We start from the raw sequence: 23248 nt of genomic DNA, 5'->3' as shown, positions 1-23248 counted from the left end.
ATCATCTTCTGGTCATCACATCTGGAAATAAATACAACTAGTGTGAGTGTAATGTTGTTGTTTTTTACCTCAGAAAAAACTAGTTTAATTTTATATTCCTGGCAGCTAACCATCTTTGCAACCTGATTATGAGAGGGATCACTGATTTAGACCCTTATATTCAAAGCTCTCTTATGTTGCTTTTACTCAGGCAGCCCTATTCTGATCTTTTGCCCAATTACTGGCAAAAGATACTGATCTGATTAGTGGAATAAGGCTGCCTGCCTAAACACAGCCATATAGACCCACATACATGTACTCATTCTGTACATATACATAACAGGAGGCTGCTGATGGGTGGATCACTCATAATAACGTCTGCAATGGTGCAACTGGAATTGATGCATTTGATATCATTCCACTGATTCCACTCTAGCCATTACCACGAGCCCGTCCTCCCAAATTAAGGTGCCACCAACTTCCTGTGATATACATAGCACACACTCCATAGCTTAGCTGCGTCTCCTGTAAGGTGAGCAGGCTAAACAAGGTGCCTCATCGGTGACCCCTGGTGGCAATGGGGACTTACTGCAGGACACATTCTGGGATCTGTATGTGGTCCATAGGAATCAGCTGGCTCAACTCATCCAATGTGTGAACATAGCGGATCTTATCCAGGAACTTCACACTGCAGCAGAGAGAGACAGATGGATGGAGAGAGGAAGAGAGATTTTTATAGTCTGAATCACATTCATCTCGGAAGCTAGAACTAAAATCTTGCATAATTGGGTCAAATGCGATACCAGTTATGTCAAATTAGAACCACTTTAACATTGTTTTCTCTAATGTTTCTTTAGATTCCTGAGGCTGCTCCTCCTGAGTCCTGAGGCTGCTCCTCCTGAGTCCTGAGGCTGCTCCTCTCTCTGAGTCCTGAGGCTGCTACTCCCACTGAGTCCTGAGGCTGCTCCTCTCTCTGAGTCCTGAGGCTGCTACTCCCACTTAATCCTGAGGCTGCTCCTCTCTCTGAGTCCTGAGGCTGCTCCTCTCTGAGTCCTGAGGCTGCTCCTCTCTCTGAGTCCTGAGGCTGCTCCTCTCTCTGAGTCCTGAGGCTGCTCCTCTCTCTGAGTCCTGAGGCTGCTCCTCTCTCTGAGTCCTGAGGCTGCTCCTCTCTCTGAGTCCTAAGGCTGCTACTCCCACTTAGTCCTGAGGCTGCTTCTCCGTCTGAGTCCCGAAACTGCACCTCCCTCCTCCCTGCTCCCATGCCCTCCGTCTGAGTCTCGAGGTTGCTCCTCCCACTGAGTCCTGAGGCTGCTCCTCTGAGTCCTGAGGCTGCCCCTCTGAGTCCTGAGGCTCCTCTCTCTGAGTCCTGAGGCTGCTCCTCTCTCTGAAACCTGAGGCTGCTCCTCCCGGCTCCCATGCCCTCCCCAGGTGCAGTGATGATGATGATAATGAGGGGTCTTACCTGATGAAGGGTCTGGAGATGGCCAGGATTGTACGGATGAACCAGGATGGGTGAGCAATGACCAGCCACTTCAGATTCTTCTTCAACCTGCAGAGGACATTAAAATACCATTTACATTAACTGTATGTTCATACAGCATAGGTTACACATCTATAAGCACATTATAATCAGGACATTACACATCTATAAGCACATTATAATCATGACATTACACAATAATAAACACACCATAAACACAATTAACCTGACACAACATTTAAAGGTCCATTCCGTAAATTGTAATTTACCTCCTGTTGATGGTGTGGTAGCACCTCTTTAGCCAGCTGATACCAGGCATCCTCCTGCGAGGCGTAGCTCCGTTCAGATAGATAATCATGTAGTCCTCAGCCACTAACAACTCCAGGCTACTGATCACATAGCTGACGAGAAAACAAACACACAAGTCATATTAAATACACATTACTGAGGGAAAACATACACAACTCATATTAAATACACATTACTGAGGGAAAACTAATAGAATCATTTGTATTTTTAAGATAATGACTAAAGTATTCCACCCTGAATTAGTAAATGCGCATTTGAGGGAAAACACATACACAACTCATATTAAATACACATTCCTGAGGGAAAAAACACACAAATCATATTAAATACACATTCCTGAGAGAAAACATACACACAACTCATATTAAACACACATTCCTGAGGGAAAACAGACACACAACTCATATTAAATACACATTACTGAGGGAAAACTGATAGAATAATGTGTATGTTTAAGATAATGACTAAAGTATGCTACCCTGAAACCATATAATTGTATGAAATGTGTTATAGTCATAATTCAATAATGTGTGTGGGGGAAAATATACACACAACTCATATTAAATACACATTCCCGAGGGAAAACACACACAACACAACGTGGTGTGGGTTCTTACAGGAAGAGGTTCTCCATGATGTAAGTGTAGTCCTCACAGCTGCTCTCTGGCAGGTAACACGCCGCAAACACTATGATGGCATTCAGACCCTCACCGTAGTAACCTGAGAGAGAGAGAGAGAGAGTGAGAGGCGGAATCATTTACTCGATTCGGAACACACACACACACATATTGTCATCGTCACCCCCCCCCAACCTAACCTCCATCCCCTGACACCAACCTCCATGTGTGACCACCCTCAGGTATGGTCTGATGACAGCCATGTCTATCCTCTGTTCCTGATCTCCTATGATCACTGTCCTCCACAGTCTGCCTGCCTCCTCCTCCTCCTCTGTCTGGCCTCCAGGCAGACCCTTGGAACTCACTATAGGAGTGTCGTCTGAAAACCACGAGGTGTGGATGCTGGTCATCCTCTCAATATACTTGCATCTTAGTTTCATCAGAGAACATAAAATTGAAAGTTACTCACTTGTCTTGCTTTATCTCAAAATGATGTGCTAATTGTGTATATTGTATATCCTAGTTATACTTCACGTCTTGTTCCCTTCCCCCACAGACCATGTGACCCCTGTCTGACCTTCCCACTCCAGGTCGTTGCCGTTGGTGATAAACTCCAAGGAGTCGTTGTCGTCGGGCGTGTCCATGTCGTCCACGTTGACATCCAGGTCGTCAGGGTTACCTAAGAAGTCATCTGACAGGACGGAACCTTCGCTCTGGTCCAATGACATGTTCATGTCTGGAGCTACCAGCGTACGGCGCTTATGCAGGGCCGACGACTCACCCCAAACAGCAACATTCAGGGTGTTAGGGGGAGCTAGTAGAGGAGACAGAAGGGGCGGCGAGGGTGAAGAAAGGAGGTGAGGGGGGAGGAGAGGAGAGGAGAAGAGAGGAGGGAGGAGAGGTGAAGAGAGGAGGGGAGGAGTGGGGGGAGAGGAGATGAGGAGATGAGACAAGAGGAGATAAGAGGGGGGGAAGAAAAGAGGAAAGGAAAGGAGAGGAAACAAGAGGGGAGGAAAGGAGAGGAAAGGAAACAAGAGGAAAGGTTAGGAAAGGAGAGGAGAGGACAGTTTATCACTATGCACATTTTACTGGCAGAAATGTTTGAATTGTTGGACTGGAGAAAATAAACTTTTGCTCTACTTACTTGTCGTGTTGTCAGTGAGCCCCCTGTCCTCCATGTCTCCATCTTCTGGTAGAGGCCTGGTAGGGACCACAGAGACAGAGAGGTTTGCCAAGACGTTATAATAATTGTTTTAGAAAATGATTGTCACTGGTAATAATACACTCCTGAGTTCAGCGCCTTGGTATTTTGGAGATAGACTATTGTTCTCTATAGATAGAAACAGTGGGATGTCTTGAGTCAGAGAACTCAACCACAGTTATTGTGTACCATGTCTCCCCCTGACATTATAACAAGAGAATCCGACTGTTAACACAGGAAGAAATAAGAGGGTGGACGGCAGTGGAGGCTGCTGAGGGGAGGACGGCTCATAATAATACCTGGAACGGAGCCAATGGAATAGCATCCATTTGATACCATTCCTCTCCAGCCGTTACCACGTGCCTGTCCTCCCCAGTTAAGGTGCCACCAACCTCCTGTGGTGGATGGCTAGATTCCAGTTTCTCCACTCCCCCCCCCCTTTCCGAATCCCCAACCCTTAACTCTACACCCTAACCCCTCCACAGTCTCTGGTTACCATAAAGATGACTTATTTGGGTGTGATAAGTCTACTGAATTACCAAGGAGTGAGATGAGGAGATAATAGTAAAAATAATAGTGTACATTGGGCTTAGATGCCCCATACTAGTGTACATTGGGCTTAGATGCCCCATACTAGTGTACATTGGGCTTAGATGCCCCATACTAGTGTACATTGGGCTTAGATGCCCCATACTAGTGTACATGGGGCTTAGCTGTATCATAATAGTGTACATGGGGCTTAGCTGTATCATAATAGTGTACATGGGGCTTAGCTGTATCATAATAGTGTACATGGGGTTTAGCTGCAGCTCAGAAATATAACAATAGGAAAACACAAAACCAAAGTGAATGTCAAGTAGACCCTTGGGCCTCCTACCAGGGGCAGACTGGCAATCTGGCATTTCAGGCAAATGTCAGATGTGCTGGTCCATTTTTAGCCCAATGGGCCTGTCTAACTTGGGTTTTCTGTGAAAAATTAGAATTTTCTGACTAATAATTGGATCACCAAGGAAAAAAATGTGCAGGTGTGTTAGAAATGTCAGGGCCGATTTCTGGTCCCAGTCCGGCCCTGCCTCATTACACTCTGAACATTATAATCACTACTTCTCTACCCATCCAATAGCTTCCTCTCACTACTTCTCTACCCATCCAATAGCTTCCTCTCACTACTCCTCTACCCATCCAATAGCTTCCTCTCACTACTTCTCTACCCATCCAATAGCTTCCTCTCACTACTCCTCTACCAATCCCAGAGCTTCCTCTCACTACTCCTCTACCCATCCAATAGCTTCCTCTCACTACTCCTCTACCCATCCAATAGCTTCCTCTCACTACTCCTCTACCCATCCCAGAGCTTCCTCTCACTACTCCTCTACCCATCCCAGAGCTTCCTCTCACTACTTCTCTACCCATCCAATAGCTTCCTCTCACTACTTCTCTACCCATCCCAGAGCTTCCTCTCACTACTTCTCTACCCATCCCAGAGCTTCCTCTCACTACTCATCCCAGAGCTTCCTCTCACTACTCCTCTACCCATCCCAGAGCTTCCTCTCACTACTCCTCCAATAGCTTCCTCTCACTACTCCTCTACCCATCCAATAGCTTCCTCTCACTACTCCTCTACCCATCCAATAGCTTCCTCTCACTACTCCTCTACCCATCCCAGAGCTTCCTCTCACTACTCCTCCAATAGCTTCCTCTCACTACTCCTCTACCCATCCAATAGCTTCCTCTCACTACTCCTCTACCCATCCAATAGCTTCCTCTCACTACTCCTCTACCCATCCAATAGCTTCCTCTCACTACTCCTCTACCCATCCAATAGCTTCCTCTCACTACTCCTCTACCCATCCAATAGCTTCCTCTCACTACTCCTCTACCCATCCAATAGCTTCCTCTCACTACTCCTCTACCCATCCAATAGCTTCCTCTCACTACTTCTCTACCCATCCAATAGCTTCCTCTCACTACTTCTCTACCCATCCCAGAGCTTCCTCTCACTACTTCTCTACCCATCCCAGAGCTTCCTCTCACTACTCATCCCAGAGCTTCCTCTCACTACTCCTCTACCCATCCCAGAGCTTCCTCTCACTACTCCAATAGCTTCCTCTCACTACTCCTCTACCCATCCAATAGCTTCCTCTCACTACTCCTCTACCCATCCAATAGCTTCCTCTCACTACTCCTCTACCCATCCAATAGCTTCCTCTCACTACTCCTCTACCCATCCCAGAGCTTCCTCTCACTACTCCTCCAATAGCTTCCTCTCACTACTCCTCTACCCATCCAATAGCTTCCTCTCACTACTCCTCTACCCATCCAATAGCTTCCTCTCACTACTCCTCTACCCATCCAATAGCTTCCTCTCACTACTCCTCTACCCATCCAATAGCTTCCTCTCACTACTCCTCTACCCATCCAATAGCTTCCTCTCACTACTCCTCTACCCATCCAATAGCTTCCTCTCACTACTCCTCTACCCATCCAATAGCTTCCTCTCACTACTTCTCTACCCATCCAATAGCTTCCTCTCACTACTTCTCTACCCATCCCAGAGCTTCCTCTCACTACTTCTCTACCCATCCCAGAGCTTCCTCTCACTACTCATCCCAGAGCTTCCTCTCACTACTCCTCTACCCATCCCAGAGCTTCCTCTCACTACTCCAATAGCTTCCTCTCACTACTCCTCTACCCATCCAATAGCTTCCTCTCACTACTCCTCTACCCATCCAATAGCTTCCTCTCACTACTTCTCTACCCATCCAATAGCTTCCCCTCACTACTTCTCTACCCATCCCAGAGCTTCATTTAACTACTCCTCTACCAATCCCAGACTTAGTTAAGTTTAGTGAGTTAGTCAAAATCAGGGAAAGCAGTGTACAATGTAATGTGATATTGTCTGTTGCAGATATAACCTGAGATATTACCCCAACAAATTCAAATATGCGATTTATGAGCTTGTCTTGAGTTTAAACTGCGCCCATATTCCAATCCTTATTGAGCACTACATCCTGCATCCAAGACAATCAGTGTTTCAAAATGGTTCCTACGTTTCACGTCTACTGCACACAACCCTCAAGATTCAAGGGTGTATGGTTTTTATTAGTCACGTTTCAAAAAAAAAACATTTGTTTCCCCAGCGTAACCCTGAGGTGAATAACTGATGATGTAATCTGATGATGTAATCTGATGATGTAATCTGATGATGTAAACTGATGATGTAATCTGATGATGTAATCTGATGATGTAATCTGATGATGTAAACTGATGATGTAAACTGATGTAATCTGATGATGTAATCTGATGATGTAAACTGATGATGTAAACTGATGTAATCTGATGATGTAAACTGATGTAATCTGATGATGTAATCTGATGATGTAAACTGATGTAATCTGATGATGTAATCTGATGATGTAAACTGATGATGTAATCTGATGATGTAATCTGATGATGTAATCTGATGATGTAATCTGATGATGTAATCTGATGATGTAATCTGATGATGTAATGAGTGACCTGAAGGACTATATAAGCACCTGCTACCCATTGTTTTCCCCCCTGGTTCAGGACATGTGCCAGAACACCTGACCCATGTCTACTGTACATACTGATGTGTAATTATATACCGTTGTAACACAGGTCTGTTTTATGATGAATCAGTTTCAAGTTGTGAGAGTCCGAGCTGAATGTGTAGCCTCCATATGTACTGCTTCAGAAAGTATTCACACCCCTTGACCTAATTCCACAGTTTGTTGTATTACAGGGCGAATTCAAAATGGATTCCAAAATATTTTGAAAAAAAAAATCACTCATCTACACACAATGGTCTTTGTGGTTGAATCTGTGTTTGAAATGCATTGCTTGAATGAGGGACCTTACAGATATTTGTAAGTGTGGGGTACAGAGATGAGGGACCTTACAGATATTTGTAAGTGTGGGGTACAGAGATGAGGGACCTTACAGATATTTGTAAGTATGGGGTACAGAGATGAGGGACCTTACAGATATTTGTAAGTATGGGGTACAGAGATGAGGGACCTTACAGATATTTGTAAGTGTGGGGTACAGAGATGAGGTAGCCATTCCAAAATCATGTTAAACAAAATTATTGCACAAGGAGTAAGTCCATGCAACTTATTATGTTATTTATTATTATTATTATTATTATTATTATTATTATTATTATTATTATTATTATTATTATTATTATTATGTGACTTGTTCAGCACATATTTACACCTGAACTTATTTAAGCTTGCCGTAACAAAGGGGTGTGAATACTTATTGACTCAAGACATTTCAGCTTTTTATTTGTTATTAATTTGTAAACAATAAATAAATAAAAAACATAAATACACTTTTGACATTATGGGGTATTTTGTGTAGGCAGTGAAAAATCTCAGTTCAATCCATGTTAAATTCAGACTGTAACACAACACAATGTGGAAAAAGTTAAGGGGTGTGAATTCATTCCCAAGGCACTGTATGTCAATGTAGTACTACCCAACATCTATGCTCATGCTAATCACTTACCTTCATTGTAATAACTGTATTTACAGTACTGTTTTATAATTTATCAATTTGAGGTTGAGAGTTGAACCCAATGACATGAAATCAAACATTATAAATCGTCTCAATAGAACTAAACAGAAAACAAACTCAGTATTTGGGGCAGCAGGGTAGACTAGTGGTTAGAATGTAGAGGTGGCAGGGTAGCCTAGTGGTTAGAGTGTAGAGGTGGCAGGGTAGCCTAGTGGTTAGAGTGTAGAGGCGGCAGGGTAGCCTAGTGGTTAGAGTGTAGAGACGGCAGGGTAGCCTAGTGGTTAGAGTGTAGAGGCGGCAGAGTAGCCTAGTGGTTAGAGTGTAGGGGCGGCAGGGTAGCCTAGTGGTTAGAGTGTAGAGGCGGCAGGGTAGCCTAGTGGTTAGAGTGTAGGGGCGGCAGGGTAGCCTAGTGGTTAGAGTGTAGGGGCGGCAGGGTAGCCTAGTGGTTAGAGTGTAGGGGCGGCAGGGTAGCCTAGTGGTTAGAGTGTAGAGGCGGCAGGGTAGCCTAGTGGTTAGAGTGTAGAGACGGCAGGGTAGCCTAGTGGTTAGAGTGTATAGGCGGCAGGGTAGCCTAGTGGTTAGAGTGTAGGGGCGGCAGGGTAGCCTAGTGGTTAGAGTGTAGGGGCGGCAGGGTAGCCTAGTGGTTAGAGTGTAGGGGCGGCAGGGTAGCCTAGTGGCTAGAATGTAGAGGCGGCAGGGTAGCCTAGTGGTTAGAGTGTAGGGGCGGCAGGGTAGCCTAGTGGTTAGAGTGTAGGAGCGGCAGGGTAGCCTTGTGGTTAGAGTGTAGAGGCGGCAGGGTAGCCTAGTGGTTAGAGTGTAGGGGCGGCAGGGTAGCCTAGTGGTTAGAGTGTAGGGGCTGCAGGGTAGCCTAGTGGTTAGAGTGTAGGGGCTGCAGGGTAGCCTAGTGGTTAGAGTGTAGAGGTGGCAGGGTAGCCTAGTGGTTAAAGTGTAGTGGCGGCAGGGTAGCCTAGTGGTTAGAGTGTAGAGGCGGCAGGGTAGCCTAGTGGTTAGAGTGTAGAGGCGGCAGGGTAGCCTAGTGGTTAGAGTGTAGAGGTGGCAGGGTAGCCTAGTGGTTAGAGTGTAGAGGCGGCAGGGTAGCCTAGTGGTTAGAGTGTTGGAATAGTAACTGGAAGGTTGCAAGTTCAAATCCCCGAGCTGACAAGGTACAAATCTGTCGTTCTGCCCCTGAACAGGCAGTTAACCCACTGTTCCTAGGCAGTCATTGAAAATAAGAATTTGTTCTTAACTGACTTGCCTGGTTAAATAAAGGTCAAATAAAAAATGACTAATGAACTGCCTCCTCGTTGTTATGATCTTTTATTAAATGTTTTAGTATTCAAACAGAATGTGAAAATACTGAGGTGTGCCAATCTAGCCACACTGTATGTAGGTTAGTTGCCTCTGCCAAGAGACCCAGCCTTTTATTGAGTAGGTTGTAGGGCACTCGCTCAATAAACACACGGTTACTGGTTCAAACCCTGCTCTGATCGTTTCCTCATAAATCGCTAGGCTCCTCTACCTGGGGAAGTCTTCGTCCTGCCACTCATCCTTGACCTCCATGCTGTCCATGCGTGCCGTGACCTCTGTCATGACCTCTGCCGTTCCCATCCTCCAATCAGGGAGCAGGACCAGCCTGGGCCCTAGGGTCACTTTCAGAGAGAGATTATAAACAACATGTTCACTCAAACATTCTTCGAGTCACTGTCAGAGAGACACAGAGAGACACAATTGCTCCTAACCAAGGTGCTAACTGAGTCACTGTCAGTCAGACACACAGAGATAGAAATGATAACCAACGTGTTCACTCGGGGCTGGAGTCACTGTCCGAGAGAAGCTCTGACGAAGGCTGTGAGGCCGACGGGTAAACTTAATAAACACAAGTGATATTGGCAAGGCTGGTATAAACTTAATAAACACAAGTGACATTGGCAAGGCTGGTAATGTCACAATCTTCCTCCTCTTCATCTGAAGAGGAGAGGCGAGAAGGATCAGAGGACCAAAATGCGGCGTGGTATGTGTTCATGTTGAATATTTAATAAAAGAAAGAACTGAACACTGAATACAAAAACAATAAACAAATAAAGACTGTCAAGCTATCGTAAGGACTGTGCTGACACAAGCAACTAACATAGACAATCACCCACAAACAAACAGTGCAACCCAGGCCACCTAAGTATGATTCTCAATCAGAGACAACTAATGACACCTGCCTCTGATTGAGAACCATACTCGGCTGAAACATAGAAATACCCAAATCATAGAAAATCAAACATAGACTGCACACCCCAACTCACGCCCTGACCATACTAAATAGTGAATACAAAACAAAGGAAATAAAGGACGTGACAGGTAAACTTAATAAACACAAGTGATATTGGCAAGGCTGGTAAACTTAATAAACACAAGTGATATTGGCAAGGCTGGTAAACTTAATAAACACAAGGGATATTGGCAAGGCTAGTAAACTTAATAAACACAAGTGATATTGGCAAGGCTGGTAAACTTAATAAACACAAGGGATATTGGCAAGGCTGGTAAGCTTAATAAACACAAGTGATATTGGCAAGGCTAGTAAACTTAATAAACACAAGGGATATTGGCAAGGCTGGTAAGCTTAATAAACACAAGTGATATTGGCAAGGCTGGTAAGCTTAATAAACACAAGTGATATTGGCAAGGCTGGTAAGCTTAATAAACACAAGTGATATTGGCAAGGCTGGTAAGCTTAATAAACACAAGTGATATTGGCAAGGCTGGTAAACTTAATAAACACAAGTGATATTGGCACAAACTTAATAAACACAAGTGATATTGGCAAGGCTGGTAAACTTAATAAACACAAGTGATATTGGCAAGGCTGGTAAACTTAATAAACACAAGTGATATTGGCAAGGCTGGTAAACTTAATAAACACAAGTGATATTGGCAAGGCTGGTAAGCTTAATAAACACAAGTGATATTGGCAAGGCTGGTAAACTTAATAAACACAAGTGATATTGGCAAGGCTGGTAAGCTTAATAAACACAAGTGATATTGGCAAGGCTGGTAAACTTAATAAACACAAGTGATATTGGCAAGGCTGGTAAGCTTAATAAACACAAGTGATATTGGCAAGGCTGGTAAGCTTAATAAACACAAGTGATATTGGCAAGGCTGGTAAGCACAAGTTTTTACTTATTTCCAAGACACACAGAGAGAGACACAGAGAGAGACACAGAGAGAGACACAGAGAGAGACACAGAGAGAGACACAGAGAGAGACACAGAGAGAGACACAGAGAGAGACACAGAGAGACACACAGAGAGACACACAGAGAGACACACAGAGAGACAGAGAGAGAGAGATAATAAACAATGTGGTGGCAATGGGTTCAAAGAGAAACTAAAAACGAGTCATTTCCTAACTCTAGTCTAGGGGGTTAGTGCACATCGCTCCACTAAGTAGGACTGCACAGGAAGGCCCGGGGACGAGAGCTAGTCATTTCCTAACTCTAGTCTAGGGAGTTAGTGCACATCGCTCCACTAAGTAGGACTGCACAGGAAGGCCCGGGGACGAGAGCTAGTCATTTCCTAACTCTAGTCTAGGGAGTTAGTACACATTGCTCCACTAAGTAGGACTGCACAGGAAGGCCCGGGGACGAGAGCTAGTCATTTCCTAACTCTAGTCTAGGGAGTTAGTACACATCGCTCCACTAAGTAGGACTGCACAGGAAGGCCCGGGGACGAGAGCTAGTCATTTCCTAACTCTAGTCTAGGGAGTTAGTGCACATCGCTCCACTAAGTAGGACTGCACAGGAAGGCCCGGGGACGAGAGCTAGTCATTTCCTAACTCTAGTCTAGGGAGTTAGTGCACATCGCTCCACTAAGTAGGACTGCACAGGAAGGCCCGGGGACGAGAGCTAGTCATTTCCTAACTCTAGTCTAGGGAGTTAGTGCACATCGCTCCACTAAGTAGGACTGCACAGGAAGGCCCGGGGACGAGAGCTAGTCATTTCCTAACTCTAGTCTAGGGAGTTAGTGCACATCGCTCCACTAAGTAGGACTGCACAGGAAGGCCCGGGGACGAGAGCTAGTCATTTCCTAACTCTAGTCTAGGGAGTTAGTGCACATCGCTCCACTAAGTAGGACTGCACAGGAAGGCCCGGGACGAGAGCTAGTCATTTCCTAACTCTAGTCTAGGGAGTTAGTGCACATCGCTCCACTAAGTAGGACTGCACAGGAAGGCCCGGGGACGAGAGCTAGTCATTTCCATACCCTGTGGGAAGATGACAAACACATATAACATCTAAGGATGATATAAAATATGATAAAAATAATCAGAGACTAAAAACCAGAATCAACTCATGATGTGACCCTTCACATTGTGCTTAGGGCAAGGATATTACAATGATAATGTCCTCTTCGAATAGAACAACTCACAGGTCCTTCTGGACAAAACAAACTGTCCTTGTCATTGAACAGAGTTCGGTACCAGAGACACTACATAGTGCACTACTTTTGACCAGAGCTCTATGGGCCCTGGTAAAAACAAGTGCACTGGGAAGGGAACCACATCATTTGGGTTGTGTAAGAGGGGTTACCCTCTGAGCTTCAGTCTACCTTTATTTAATAGATCATGTAATCAAGTCACAATAAGCTGTGGTTCAATCTTCATTCAGTACAGTACAACATAGTCTATGTACTGACAGGGTGCACAGTGATGTAATGTTGGTGAAGCCCTGTGCTCAGCCGAGGGTTGTTATGTGTGGACAGAACATCAGGTCTGTGACATAATGTTTCAGGGAGGAGACCCCATATAAATACATTTAGAACAGTATTATACTGTACATATTGCCAATGGAATCAATCTATACTGTACATATTGCCAATGGAATCAATCTATACTGTACATATTGCCAATGGAATCAATCTATACTGTACATATTGCCTATGGAATCAATCTCTACTGTGCATATTGCCTATGGAATCAATCTATACTGTACATATTGCCCATAGAATCAATCTCTACTGTTCATATTGCCTATAGAGTCAATCTATACTGTACATATTGCCCATAGAATCAATCTCTACTGTTCATATTGTTTGTCCCAAACGCCACCCTATTCCCTATATAGTGCACTACATTTGACCAGAGCTCTAAGGCACTGCATCTCATTGCAAGAGGCGTTACTACAGTCCCAGGTTCGAATCCAGGCTGTATCACATCCGGCCGTGATTGGGAGTCCCATAGGGCGGTGCACAATTGGCCCAGCGTTGTCCAGGTTTGGCAAAGAGTAGACCGTCATTGTAAATAAGAATTTGTTCTTAACTGACTTGCCTAGTTAAATAAAAGGTTACATTTGAAAAATACGGTAACGTCCCACCTGGCCAAAAGCCAGAGAGAATGCATAGCGCCAAATTCAAATCAATTCCTATAAAAATCCAACTTTCATTAAATCACACGTAAGATAGCAAATTAAAGCTACACGTGTTGTAAAACCAGCCAACATGTCAGATTTCAAAAAGGCTTTTCGGCAAAAGCAAACGATGCTATTATCCGAGGATAGCACCTCCATAAACAAAAGAGAGAAGACATTTCAACCCTGCAGGCGCGACACAAAACGCAGAAATTAAAATATAAATCATGCATTACCTTTGACGAGCTTCTTCTGTTGGCACTCCAATATGTCCCATAAACATCACAAATGGTCCTTTTGTTCAATTAATTCTGTCCATATATATCCAAAATATCAATTTATTTGGCACGATTGATCCAGAAAAACACCGGTTCCAACTTGCGCAACTTGACTACAAAATATCTCAAAAGTTATCTGTAAACTTTGCCAAAACATTTCAAACTACTTTTGTAATACAACTTTAGTTATTTTTTAAAGTAAATAATCAATAAAATTGAAGACGGGAGGATCTGTGTTCAATACAGGAAGAAAACAAACTGAAGCATGCTTGGTCATGGGCCTCTATCAAACAGTACACATAAAGTGACCCTCATTCAAGATGGCCGTACTTCTTCATTACACAAAGGAATAACCTCAACCAATTTCTAATGACTGGTGACATGCTGTGGAAGCGGTAGGAACTGCAAGCAAGTCCCTTAGAAATCTGGATTCCCAATGAAAACCCATTGAAAAGAGAGTGACCTCAAAAAAACACATCTGAATGGTTTGTTCTTGGGGTTTCGCCTGCTACATAATATCAAGTGAAACTTCAAACAAAACAATAAATGAACAACGAAACGTGACTACGTGGTGCACATGCACAAACACAAAATAATATCCCACAAACACAGGTGGGAAAAACGACGTACCTGGACTGGGCATTGGTGCCGAGGAAGGCTCCTGCCCTGGAGTGGGACAGGACACCATGCCTGGACTGAATATCGGCGCAGAGGAAGGCTCCGGCCTTGGAGCTGGACTGGACTCCGTGCCTGGACTGGATATCGGCACAGAGTAAGGCTCCGGCCTTGGAGCAGGACTGGACACCGTGCCTGGACTGGATATCGGCGCAGAGGAAGGCTCCGGCCTTGGAGCTGGACTGGACAGCTCCAAGGTTCCGGACCTTGTATCCTTTTCCCTCTCGCTCTCATCCAACACCTCCCACACTGCCCCTACTCGGATGGTATCTTCGCCGTCCCAACCTTCCTCTCTCTCCCCGCTACTCTCTCCTCTTCCAACCGTCACTGGAGGTTCTGGACTATGGACCGTCGTTGGAGGTTCCGGACGGTCCGACCGTGGACCGTCACTGGAGGTTCCGGACGGTCCGACCGTTGACCGTCGCAGGAGGTTCCGGACCGTTGACCGTCACAGGAGGTTCCGGACCATTGACCGTCGCAGGAGGTTCCGGACCGTGGACCGTCGCTGGAGGTTCCGGACCGTGGACCATCGCTGGAGGTTCCGGACCATTGACCGTCGCAGGAGGTTCCGGACCGTGGACAGTCACAGGAGGATCCGGACCGTTAACCGTCGCAGGAGGTTCTGGACTGGGGACACACACTTCAGAGCGAGTGCGAGGAGCAGGCACAGGACGCACCGGACTGGGGAGGCGCACTGGAGGCCTGATGCGTGGAGCCGGCACAGGACGCACCGGAGTGGGGACACACACTTCAGGGCGAGTGCGAGGAGCAGGCACAGGACGTACCGGACTGGGGAGGCACACTGGAGGCCAGATGTCCGGAGCCAACACAGGGTTCACCAGACTGCTAATTGGATCTTCTGGTCGAATGTTGAGCAGAACACACTTGGCACAACATCTCTCTCATCTCTCTCTCCCAACTTCTCCATTGCCTCCCTGACAGTCTCTGGCTCTCCCCGCGGCTCAGCCGCCAGCTCCATGTGCCCCCCCAAAAGATCTTGGGGTTTCTGTGAACGTTGTCTGACGACACGCTCCTCCAGAGTTTGCCATTCAGGCTCTGGCACTCTCCTCGGCTCGACCGGCCACCCCTTGTGCCCCCCCCAAATATTGGGTTTGTCCTTGGGCTTTCTGTGGCCGCGAACCCCGGCATCGTCGCTGTCCTCCATCATTACCTTCCGTCTGCCGCCAAGGAAGGGTCTCAGATCCACCCATCACTTCTTCCCACTCCTTCACCTGGTGAAAACGCTGCTTGGTCCTGGTTTGGTGGGATATTCTGTCACGGTGTATTGGAGGCGAAGTCAAGTGCAGGAGAGCAGATACAATGAACAGGAACACTTTTATTATAGTTCCAAAAACGAGAGCACTACATGAAACAAACGCGCTCAAAAAATGGAACATAAAAGTAAAGCGCGTAAACGAACACCACATGACATGAAAACAAAATAATATCCCACAAACACAGGTGGGAAAAATAGCTACTTAAATATGATCCCCAATTAGAGGCAACGATTACCAGCTGCCTCTAATTGAGGACCAAACCAAGACACCAACATAGAAATGTTTAACTAGAACACACCCTTGTCACGCCCTGACCTACTACACCATAGAGAAACAAGAGCTCTCTATGGTCAGGCCGTGACACCCTGGTCAAAAGTGGGGCACTACATCATACATTTGAGTCATTTAGCAGACGCTCTTATGCAGAGCGACCTACAGCAGTGAGTATATTCATTCCCGTACTTGTTCGCAGTGGTCACCCATGGGAATAGAACCCACAACACTGGGGCTCTAAGTGCCGTGCCCTACCAACACTGCCATTTGGGACACAGATAAGGCACTGATATGTTGTAGCCCTGATATAGAATAGAGACAAGACACTGATATGCTGTAACCCTGTTACAGAGTAGAGATAAGACACTGATATGTTGTAGCCCTGATACAGAGTAGAGACAAGGCACTGATATGCTGTAGCCCTGATATAGACTAGAAACAAGGCACTGATATGTTGTAGCCCTGATACAGAGTAGAGATAAGGCACTGATATGTTGTAGCCCTGATACAGAGTAGAGACAAGGCACTGATATGTTGTAGCCCTGATACAGAGTAGAGACAAGGCACTGATATGTTGTAGCCCTGATACAGAGTAGAGACAAGGCACTGATATGTTGTAGCCCTGATACAGAGTAGAGACAAGGCACTGATATGTTGTAGCCCTGATACAGAGTAGAGACAAGGCACTGATATGTTGTAGCCCTGATACAGAGTAGAGACAAGGCACTGATATGTTGTAGCCCTGATACAGAGTAGAGACAAGGCACTGATATGTTGTAGCCCTGATACAGAGTAGAGACAAGGCACTGATATGTTGTAGCCCTGATACAGAGTAGAGACAAGGCACTGATATGCTGTAGCCCTGATACAGAGTAGAGACAAGGCACTGATATGTTGTAGCCCTGATACAGAGTAGAGACAAGGCACTGATATGTTGTAGCCCTGATACAGAGTAGAGACAAGGCACTGATATGCTGTAGCCCTGATACAGAGTAGAGACAAGGCACTGATATGTTGTAGCCCTGATATAGAGTAGAGATAAGGCACTGATATGTTGTAGCCCTGATACAGAGTAGAGACAAGGCACTGATATGTTGTAGCCCTGATACAGAGTAGAGACAAGGCACTGATATGTTGTAGCCCTGATACAGAGTAGAGACAAGGCACTGATATGTTGTAGCCCTGATACAGAGTAGAGACAAGGCACTGATATGTTGTAGCCCTGATACAGAGTAGAGACAAGGCACTGATATGTTGTAGCCCTGATACAGAGTAGAGACAAGGCACTGATATGTTGTAGCCCTGATACAGAGTAGAGACAAGGCACTGATATGTTGTAGCCCTGATACAGAGTAGAGACAAGGCACTGATATGTTGTAGCCCTGATACAGAGTAGAGACAAGGCACTGATATGTTGTAGCCCTGATACAGAGTAGAGACAAGGCACTGATATGCTGTAGCCCTGATACAGAGTAGAGACAAGGCACTGATATGTTGTAGCCCTGATACAGAGTAGAGACAAGGCACTGATATGTTGTAGCCCTGATACAGAGTAGAGACAAGGCACTGATATGTTGTAGCCCTGATACAGAGTAGAGACAAGGCACTGATATGTTGTAGCCCTGATACAGAGTAGAGACAAGGCACTGATATGTTGTAGCCCTGATACAGAGTAGAGACAAGGCACTGATATGTTGTAGCCCTGATACAGAGTAGAGACAAGGCACTGATACGCTGTAGCCCTGATACAGAGTAGAGACAAGGCACTGATATGTTGTAGCCCTGATACAGAGTAGAGACAAGGCACTGATATGTTGTAGCCCTGATACAGAGTAGAGACAAGGCACTGATATGTTGTAGCCCTGATACAGAGTAGAGACAAGGCACTGATATGTTGTAGCCCTGATACAGAGTAGAGACAAGGCACTGATATGTTGTAGCCCTGATACAGAGTAGAGACAAGGCACTGATATGTTGTAGCCCTGATACAGAGTAGAGACAAGGCACTGATATGCTGTAGCCCTGATACAGAGTAGAGACAAGGCACTGATATGTTGTAGCCCTGATACAGAGTAGAGACAAGGCACTGATATGTTGTAGCCCTGATACAGAGTAGAGACAAGGCACTGATATGTTGTAGCCCTGATACAGAGTAGAGACAAGGCACTGATATGTTGTAGCCCTGATACAGAGTAGAGACAAGGCACTGATATGTTGTAGCCCTGATACAGAGTAGAGACAAGGCACTGATATGTTGTAGCCCTGATACAGAGTAGAGACAAGGCACTGATATGCTGTAGCCCTGATACAGAGTAGAGACAAGGCACTGATATGTTGTAGCCCTGATACAGAGTAGAGACAAGGCACTGATATGTTGTAGCCCTGATACAGAGTAGAGGGAACCCATGTGTGAAATCAGCAAATGGGGTTCATCCGTAACCCTAATGGGGACTAAAATGACCAGTCTGCCTCCGGGCCACAAGGCCAGCACTGGACTGGAACTATGATGTCATCACAATCAATTAACGGATTAAATGTTTACACGTTGCAAGTTGTAGCCATCGTTGTACAACTGGATCTTTATGCACAATAATAACATCTATGTGTTGTGTCGTATGTCTGTCTGCATTCAACATAATGCTGGGAGTCCTTATTGTTGTTTCGTATGTCTGTCTGCATTCAACATAATGCTGGGAGTCCTTATTGTTGTTTCGTATGTCTGTCTGCATTCAACACAATGCTGGGAGTCCTTATTGTTGTTTCGTATGTCTGTCTGCATTCAACACAATGCTGGGAGTCCTTATTGTTGTTTCGTATGTCTGTCTGCATTCAACACAATGCTGGGAGTCCTTATTGTTGTTTCGTATGTCTGTCTGCATTCAACACAATGCTGGGAGTCCTTATTGTTGTTTCGTATGTCTGTCTGCATTCAACACAATGCTGGGAGTCCTTATTGTTGTTTCGTATGTCTGTCTGCATTCAACACAATGCTGGGAGTCCTTATTGTTGTTTCGTATGTCTGTCTGCATTCAACACAATGCTGGGAGTCCTTATTGTTGTTTCGTATGTCTGTCTGCATTCAACATAATGCTGGGAGTCCTTATTGTTGTGTCGTATGTCTGTCTGCATTCAACACAATGCTGGGAGTCCTTATTGTTGTGTCGTATGTCTGTCTGCATTCAACACAATGCTGGGAGTCCTTATTGTTGTGTCGTATGTCTGTCTGCATTCAACACAATGCTGGGAGTCCTTATTGTTGTTTCGTATGTCTGTCTGCATTCAACACAATGCTGGGAGTCCTTATTGTCCTCTGTTGATTTGAATGTTGCGTTGTTAAAGTAATAGGCTGTCACCTCTAATATAGTAGAATAAAAAACATGAGCTGACGACACGCCAGGAAAATGATTTTGTGTGGAGTTGCTGACTAACGGCGAATAAACTATAAAACTATAAAAAAATAAAGAGAGTCGCAGACACTCCACCTCCAATATAAACAATTGTTTCCCCAATAATCCTGTAGCAGCATAGAGGGGGTTGGTGGCAATGCAGTGCACTTCTGAACATATCAGTTGAAACTCTACAGCAGGAGATTACTGTGTGAGCACTCTGTGCTCTCTGTGCTCTCTGTGCTCTCTGTGCTCTCTGTTCTGTCCGTCTGTTCTGATCTGTCTGCAGTGATGTCATTGGCTCAGCGGCCCAACAGTAGCAGCAGTTCATATGGCCTGCAGACATTGACACTACAGAGTCAGAGGTATGACCTGTTGACATGAACATGTCCACTGCTAGAGTCTCAAATGGCACCCTATTCCCTAGTTAGTGCACTGCTTTTGACCGCAGTGACGCAGCGTCAGCATCTCAAATGGCACCCTATTCCCTAGTTAGTGCACTGCTTTTGACCGCAGTGACGCAGCGTCAGCATCTCAAACGGCACCCTATTCCCTAGTTAGTGCACTGCTTTTGACCGCAGTGACGCAGCGTCAGCATCTCAAATGGCACCCTATTCCCTATTCCCTATTCCCTATTCCCTACATACCCTGTTGGTTGCACATTCTAATACTATCATCAATGTACCTATTGAGTGTCTGCGTCATCAGAATGGCATGAAGATGTAGCCACATACACCCATACAGTCTGGTTGTTCAGTACAGTCTGATCATATTATCAATGCCTCTATTGAGAGTGTATGCAATGCATCATTTAAATGTCCTGACTTTTTTCCTCTTTAGCTATGGGGCAGGCACATGGTCCCATGCCCATACAAAAAGCTGCGTGATGTGTGACTGTATCTAATCAGACAGTAGGATAAGTGACATGTGAGAGGTGGAGTGTGAGAGAGCTGTAGAATTATTCTGAACAATCTGGAACTAAGCGTGCGTCTCCAATGGGCCCGGGTCAAAAGCAGTGCACTAACTAGGGAATAGGGTGCCGTTTGAGATGCTGACTCTGCGTCATACTCCATGTCAGCGATCCTAACTCTGGTTGATGAATAGAAAAAGACATTGTCTCTGCAATTTGAACCAGATTAGCTGCATGTAACGATGCATGAAAGGTCAGCTGATTGATATAGAATGGGCTCAGGAATAGAATCATTGGTCCAAAGTACGTCATCATCATCATCATCATCATCATCATCATCATCATCATCATCATCATCATTCTGAACACTCTAAGGAAGGACGTCACTAACTGAGGTAAAAAAAAAGACAGTAATGACAGTATATTGTCATTGGCCTCATATACAGTAGTCGAAACATAGTTGAAACATAGTCTGTGCTCTTGCCAACTCCATTGCTGTCATTGTCAAATCAAACCTGGACATGACAATGAGTGGCAGGGAGTTAGCATGATAATACAAACAGATTGGCACTCAGGCTAGCAGAACACAGTAGAGTACAGAACACTCACATTCAACAGGAAGTTCTCTGTCTCCTGTAGCTGACTCTGAATGTCTCTGTTGTTCTTCTTCTGTAAGGCAGTGACTTCCTCTTCCTCCTCCCCGTAGTCAGGGAAGCCCAGGACAATCCACAGGTAATGCTAGGCGATGAGACCAGGTGAGGTCAGGTGTAGCATGCTATGTGTGCCAACCAGGGGCTCTGGTCCAGGCTCCAGCCCTGGGTGACACCGCTCCAACCCTGTTCACCTCAGCTCCAGTTTGGGACAGCTGCAGGCAGAGAATGGCTCCCTGTGGACCAGATGTGGTGCTCCCTGGTGGGAGTGGTTGGGTAAGAACTACAGTATATGTGTAACGGATGTGAAACGGCTAGCTTAGTTAGCGGTATGCGCTAAATAGCGTTTCAATCGGTTACGTCACTTGCTCTGAGACCTTGAAGTAGTAGTTCCCCTTGCTCTGCAAGGGCCGCAGCTTTTGTGGAGCGATGGGTAACGATGCTTCGATGGTGACTGTTGTTGATGTGTGCAGAGGGTCCCTGGTTCGCGCCCGGGGCGAGGGGACGGACATAAAGTTATTCTGTTACATATGGTAGAAACATACACCTCTGTTCTGTTCTGTTCATCAGAGCTCCCTACTCCTAAAACAACAGTTTCTCATCTTGTCCAGTTGTGGTGGGAATAAACATTACTCTCCATGTAACCCAGGTTGTGTTGTGATGATCCATCTGTGGCCCACATACACACACACACACGCACACACACACACACCGTCCTCAGCTGTAACACCCAGGCAGGCTGTCTAATCTCGCTGTGATGACATCATGGCTGTGGACGCTGTGTGAAAATGTCATCTCACCTGCCTGATTCCCACATATTCTTCTTCTCTCTCTCTCTTCTTCGTATTTTGTCTGTGTGAATCTGATCGACTGGAGTTATAATACACAGCCTGTGGTAGTATGATCTGGTTGGTTTTGTCTTCTATGAGCATTTATTCCTGCCTACGTCCCTAGGTTTTCATATACGTTTATCCCTCACAAGCTGTTAAAGATGGATGATTCTTTATCCACACTCTTCCGTGGCAACAGCATCTCTCTCTCTCTGCCCTCCTCTTTCAGCTGCTCTCTCTCACTTTTTAATAAAGTCCTCCTCCACATAATTCCTCTCCCTGCTCTCTCTCATTCTGCCTGTGCCACTGATGCTAGCATTTGTTCTCAACTCTCCCTCCTCCCCCTCTACTCTCCCTACTCCCCCTCCTCCCCTCTACTCTCCCTCCTCCCCCTCTACTCTCCCTCCTCCCCTCTACTCTCCCTCCTCCCCTCTACTCTCCCTCCTCCCCCTCTACTCTCCCTCCTCCCCTCTACTCTCCCTCCTCCCTCTCTTCCCCTCTACTCTCCCTCCCCCTCTACTCTTCCTCCTCCCCTCTTGTCTCCCTCCTCCCCCTCCTCCCCTCTACTCTCCCTCCTCCCCTCTACTCTTCCTCCTCCTCCTCCCCCTCCCCCTCTCGCCTCCCCCTCCTCTTTCTCTCAGTACAGTTGCATGGAACAAAGAGTAGCATCTCTCCCTCTAGCGCTGTAATGCCCGCTTCCCAAGCGGCGCAGCCACTGGTTTTCTGACCGTGCCATTGGCTGAGAGGATGAGGTGAAATGCATTTTGGGGTATGTTTACACATTTTAGTTTACTGCATTTTCATCAGGAGACCTTAAAAGCTTTCAAATATACTGCGCATTAGACCTCACAATTTAAACCAATACTATATTACTGACATACATTTGACCTACATGTTCAAAGTATATATACAATATGTGTGATAATAAAACAGTCCTATTGTATTGTTTTATATTGTAAACATTAGGATACTTTTACTTTTGGCACAAGGTTGACATAATGAGCTCACCAGAAGCAGCTTGAGTTCATTTCATAAAAGGGCAAATTGAACAGAGACACTTTAGTCTTAGTATCTCACAGTAGAAACACACAGTGCTTCGGGTGAGCTTGGTTTCAGAAAGGTGTTTTTTTCTAGTTATAAAGTTCTTTATGTATTGAGTCCTATTCATATCCAGTCATGTGGAATAATGGCCAGTTGCTTTATTTATGTCTTGCACTGCCTTGTTTCTCAGAGGAGACTTGGGCATTACGATGATCGATACCAGATGAGCCAACTTCTATGAGACTGCGTCCCAAACAGGAACGTATGGAGAACGTTCTCAGGTCAAAAGGTCAGACCTTTTTGTCGATACTAATAGGATGAAAAGAAAAAGCAGCGCTGCTCTCGGATCAGCGTTCTCCATCCACATCATACCTTTGCATTATAATTATTTCACAATACTGA

General features: G+C 45.5%; 1 protein-coding gene across 1 annotated transcript; it reads right to left on the bottom strand.

The window, feature by feature from the left end:
• Positions 1–564: 564 nt before the first annotated feature.
• Positions 565–21391, bottom strand: LOC124009308 (caytaxin-like). The gene is made up of 9 exons (XM_046320972.1): positions 20935–21391; positions 9651–9780; positions 3530–3585; positions 2963–3199; positions 2606–2764; positions 2386–2488; positions 1729–1860; positions 1442–1528; positions 565–667 (listed from the first exon to the last, which is right to left on the bottom strand). The coding sequence occupies exons 2-9, from the start codon at positions 9737–9739 to the stop codon at positions 565–567; spliced, it is 966 nt and encodes a 321-aa protein (XP_046176928.1). The 5' UTR covers positions 9740–9780; positions 20935–21391.
• Between the last annotated feature and the right edge of the window lie 1857 nt (positions 21392–23248).

The sequence above is a fragment of the Oncorhynchus gorbuscha genome, linkage group LG22, assembly GCF_021184085.1.
Source record: "Oncorhynchus gorbuscha isolate QuinsamMale2020 ecotype Even-year linkage group LG22, OgorEven_v1.0, whole genome shotgun sequence".
In the NCBI taxonomy this organism is placed as follows: domain Eukaryota; kingdom Metazoa; phylum Chordata; class Actinopteri; order Salmoniformes; family Salmonidae; genus Oncorhynchus; species Oncorhynchus gorbuscha.
The sequence above is the reverse complement of the archived record's forward strand: the minus strand, read 5'-3'. Positions and strand labels throughout refer to the sequence as shown.

Excerpts from the sequence above, each read along its gene's own strand:
- LOC124009308 (XM_046320972.1), bottom strand. The coding sequence starts at position 9,739 with ATGGGAACGGCAGAGGTCATGACAGAGGTCACGGCACGCATGGACAGC. Across the intron at positions 3,586-9,650 it reads CAGGACGAAGACTTCCCCAG|GCCTCTACCAGAAGATGGAG; the intron begins GTAGAGGAGCCT and ends GGTCCCTACCAG. Across the intron at positions 3,200-3,529 it reads GCTCACTGACAACACGACAA|CTCCCCCTAACACCCTGAAT; the intron begins GTAAGTAGAGCA and ends CTCCTCTACTAG.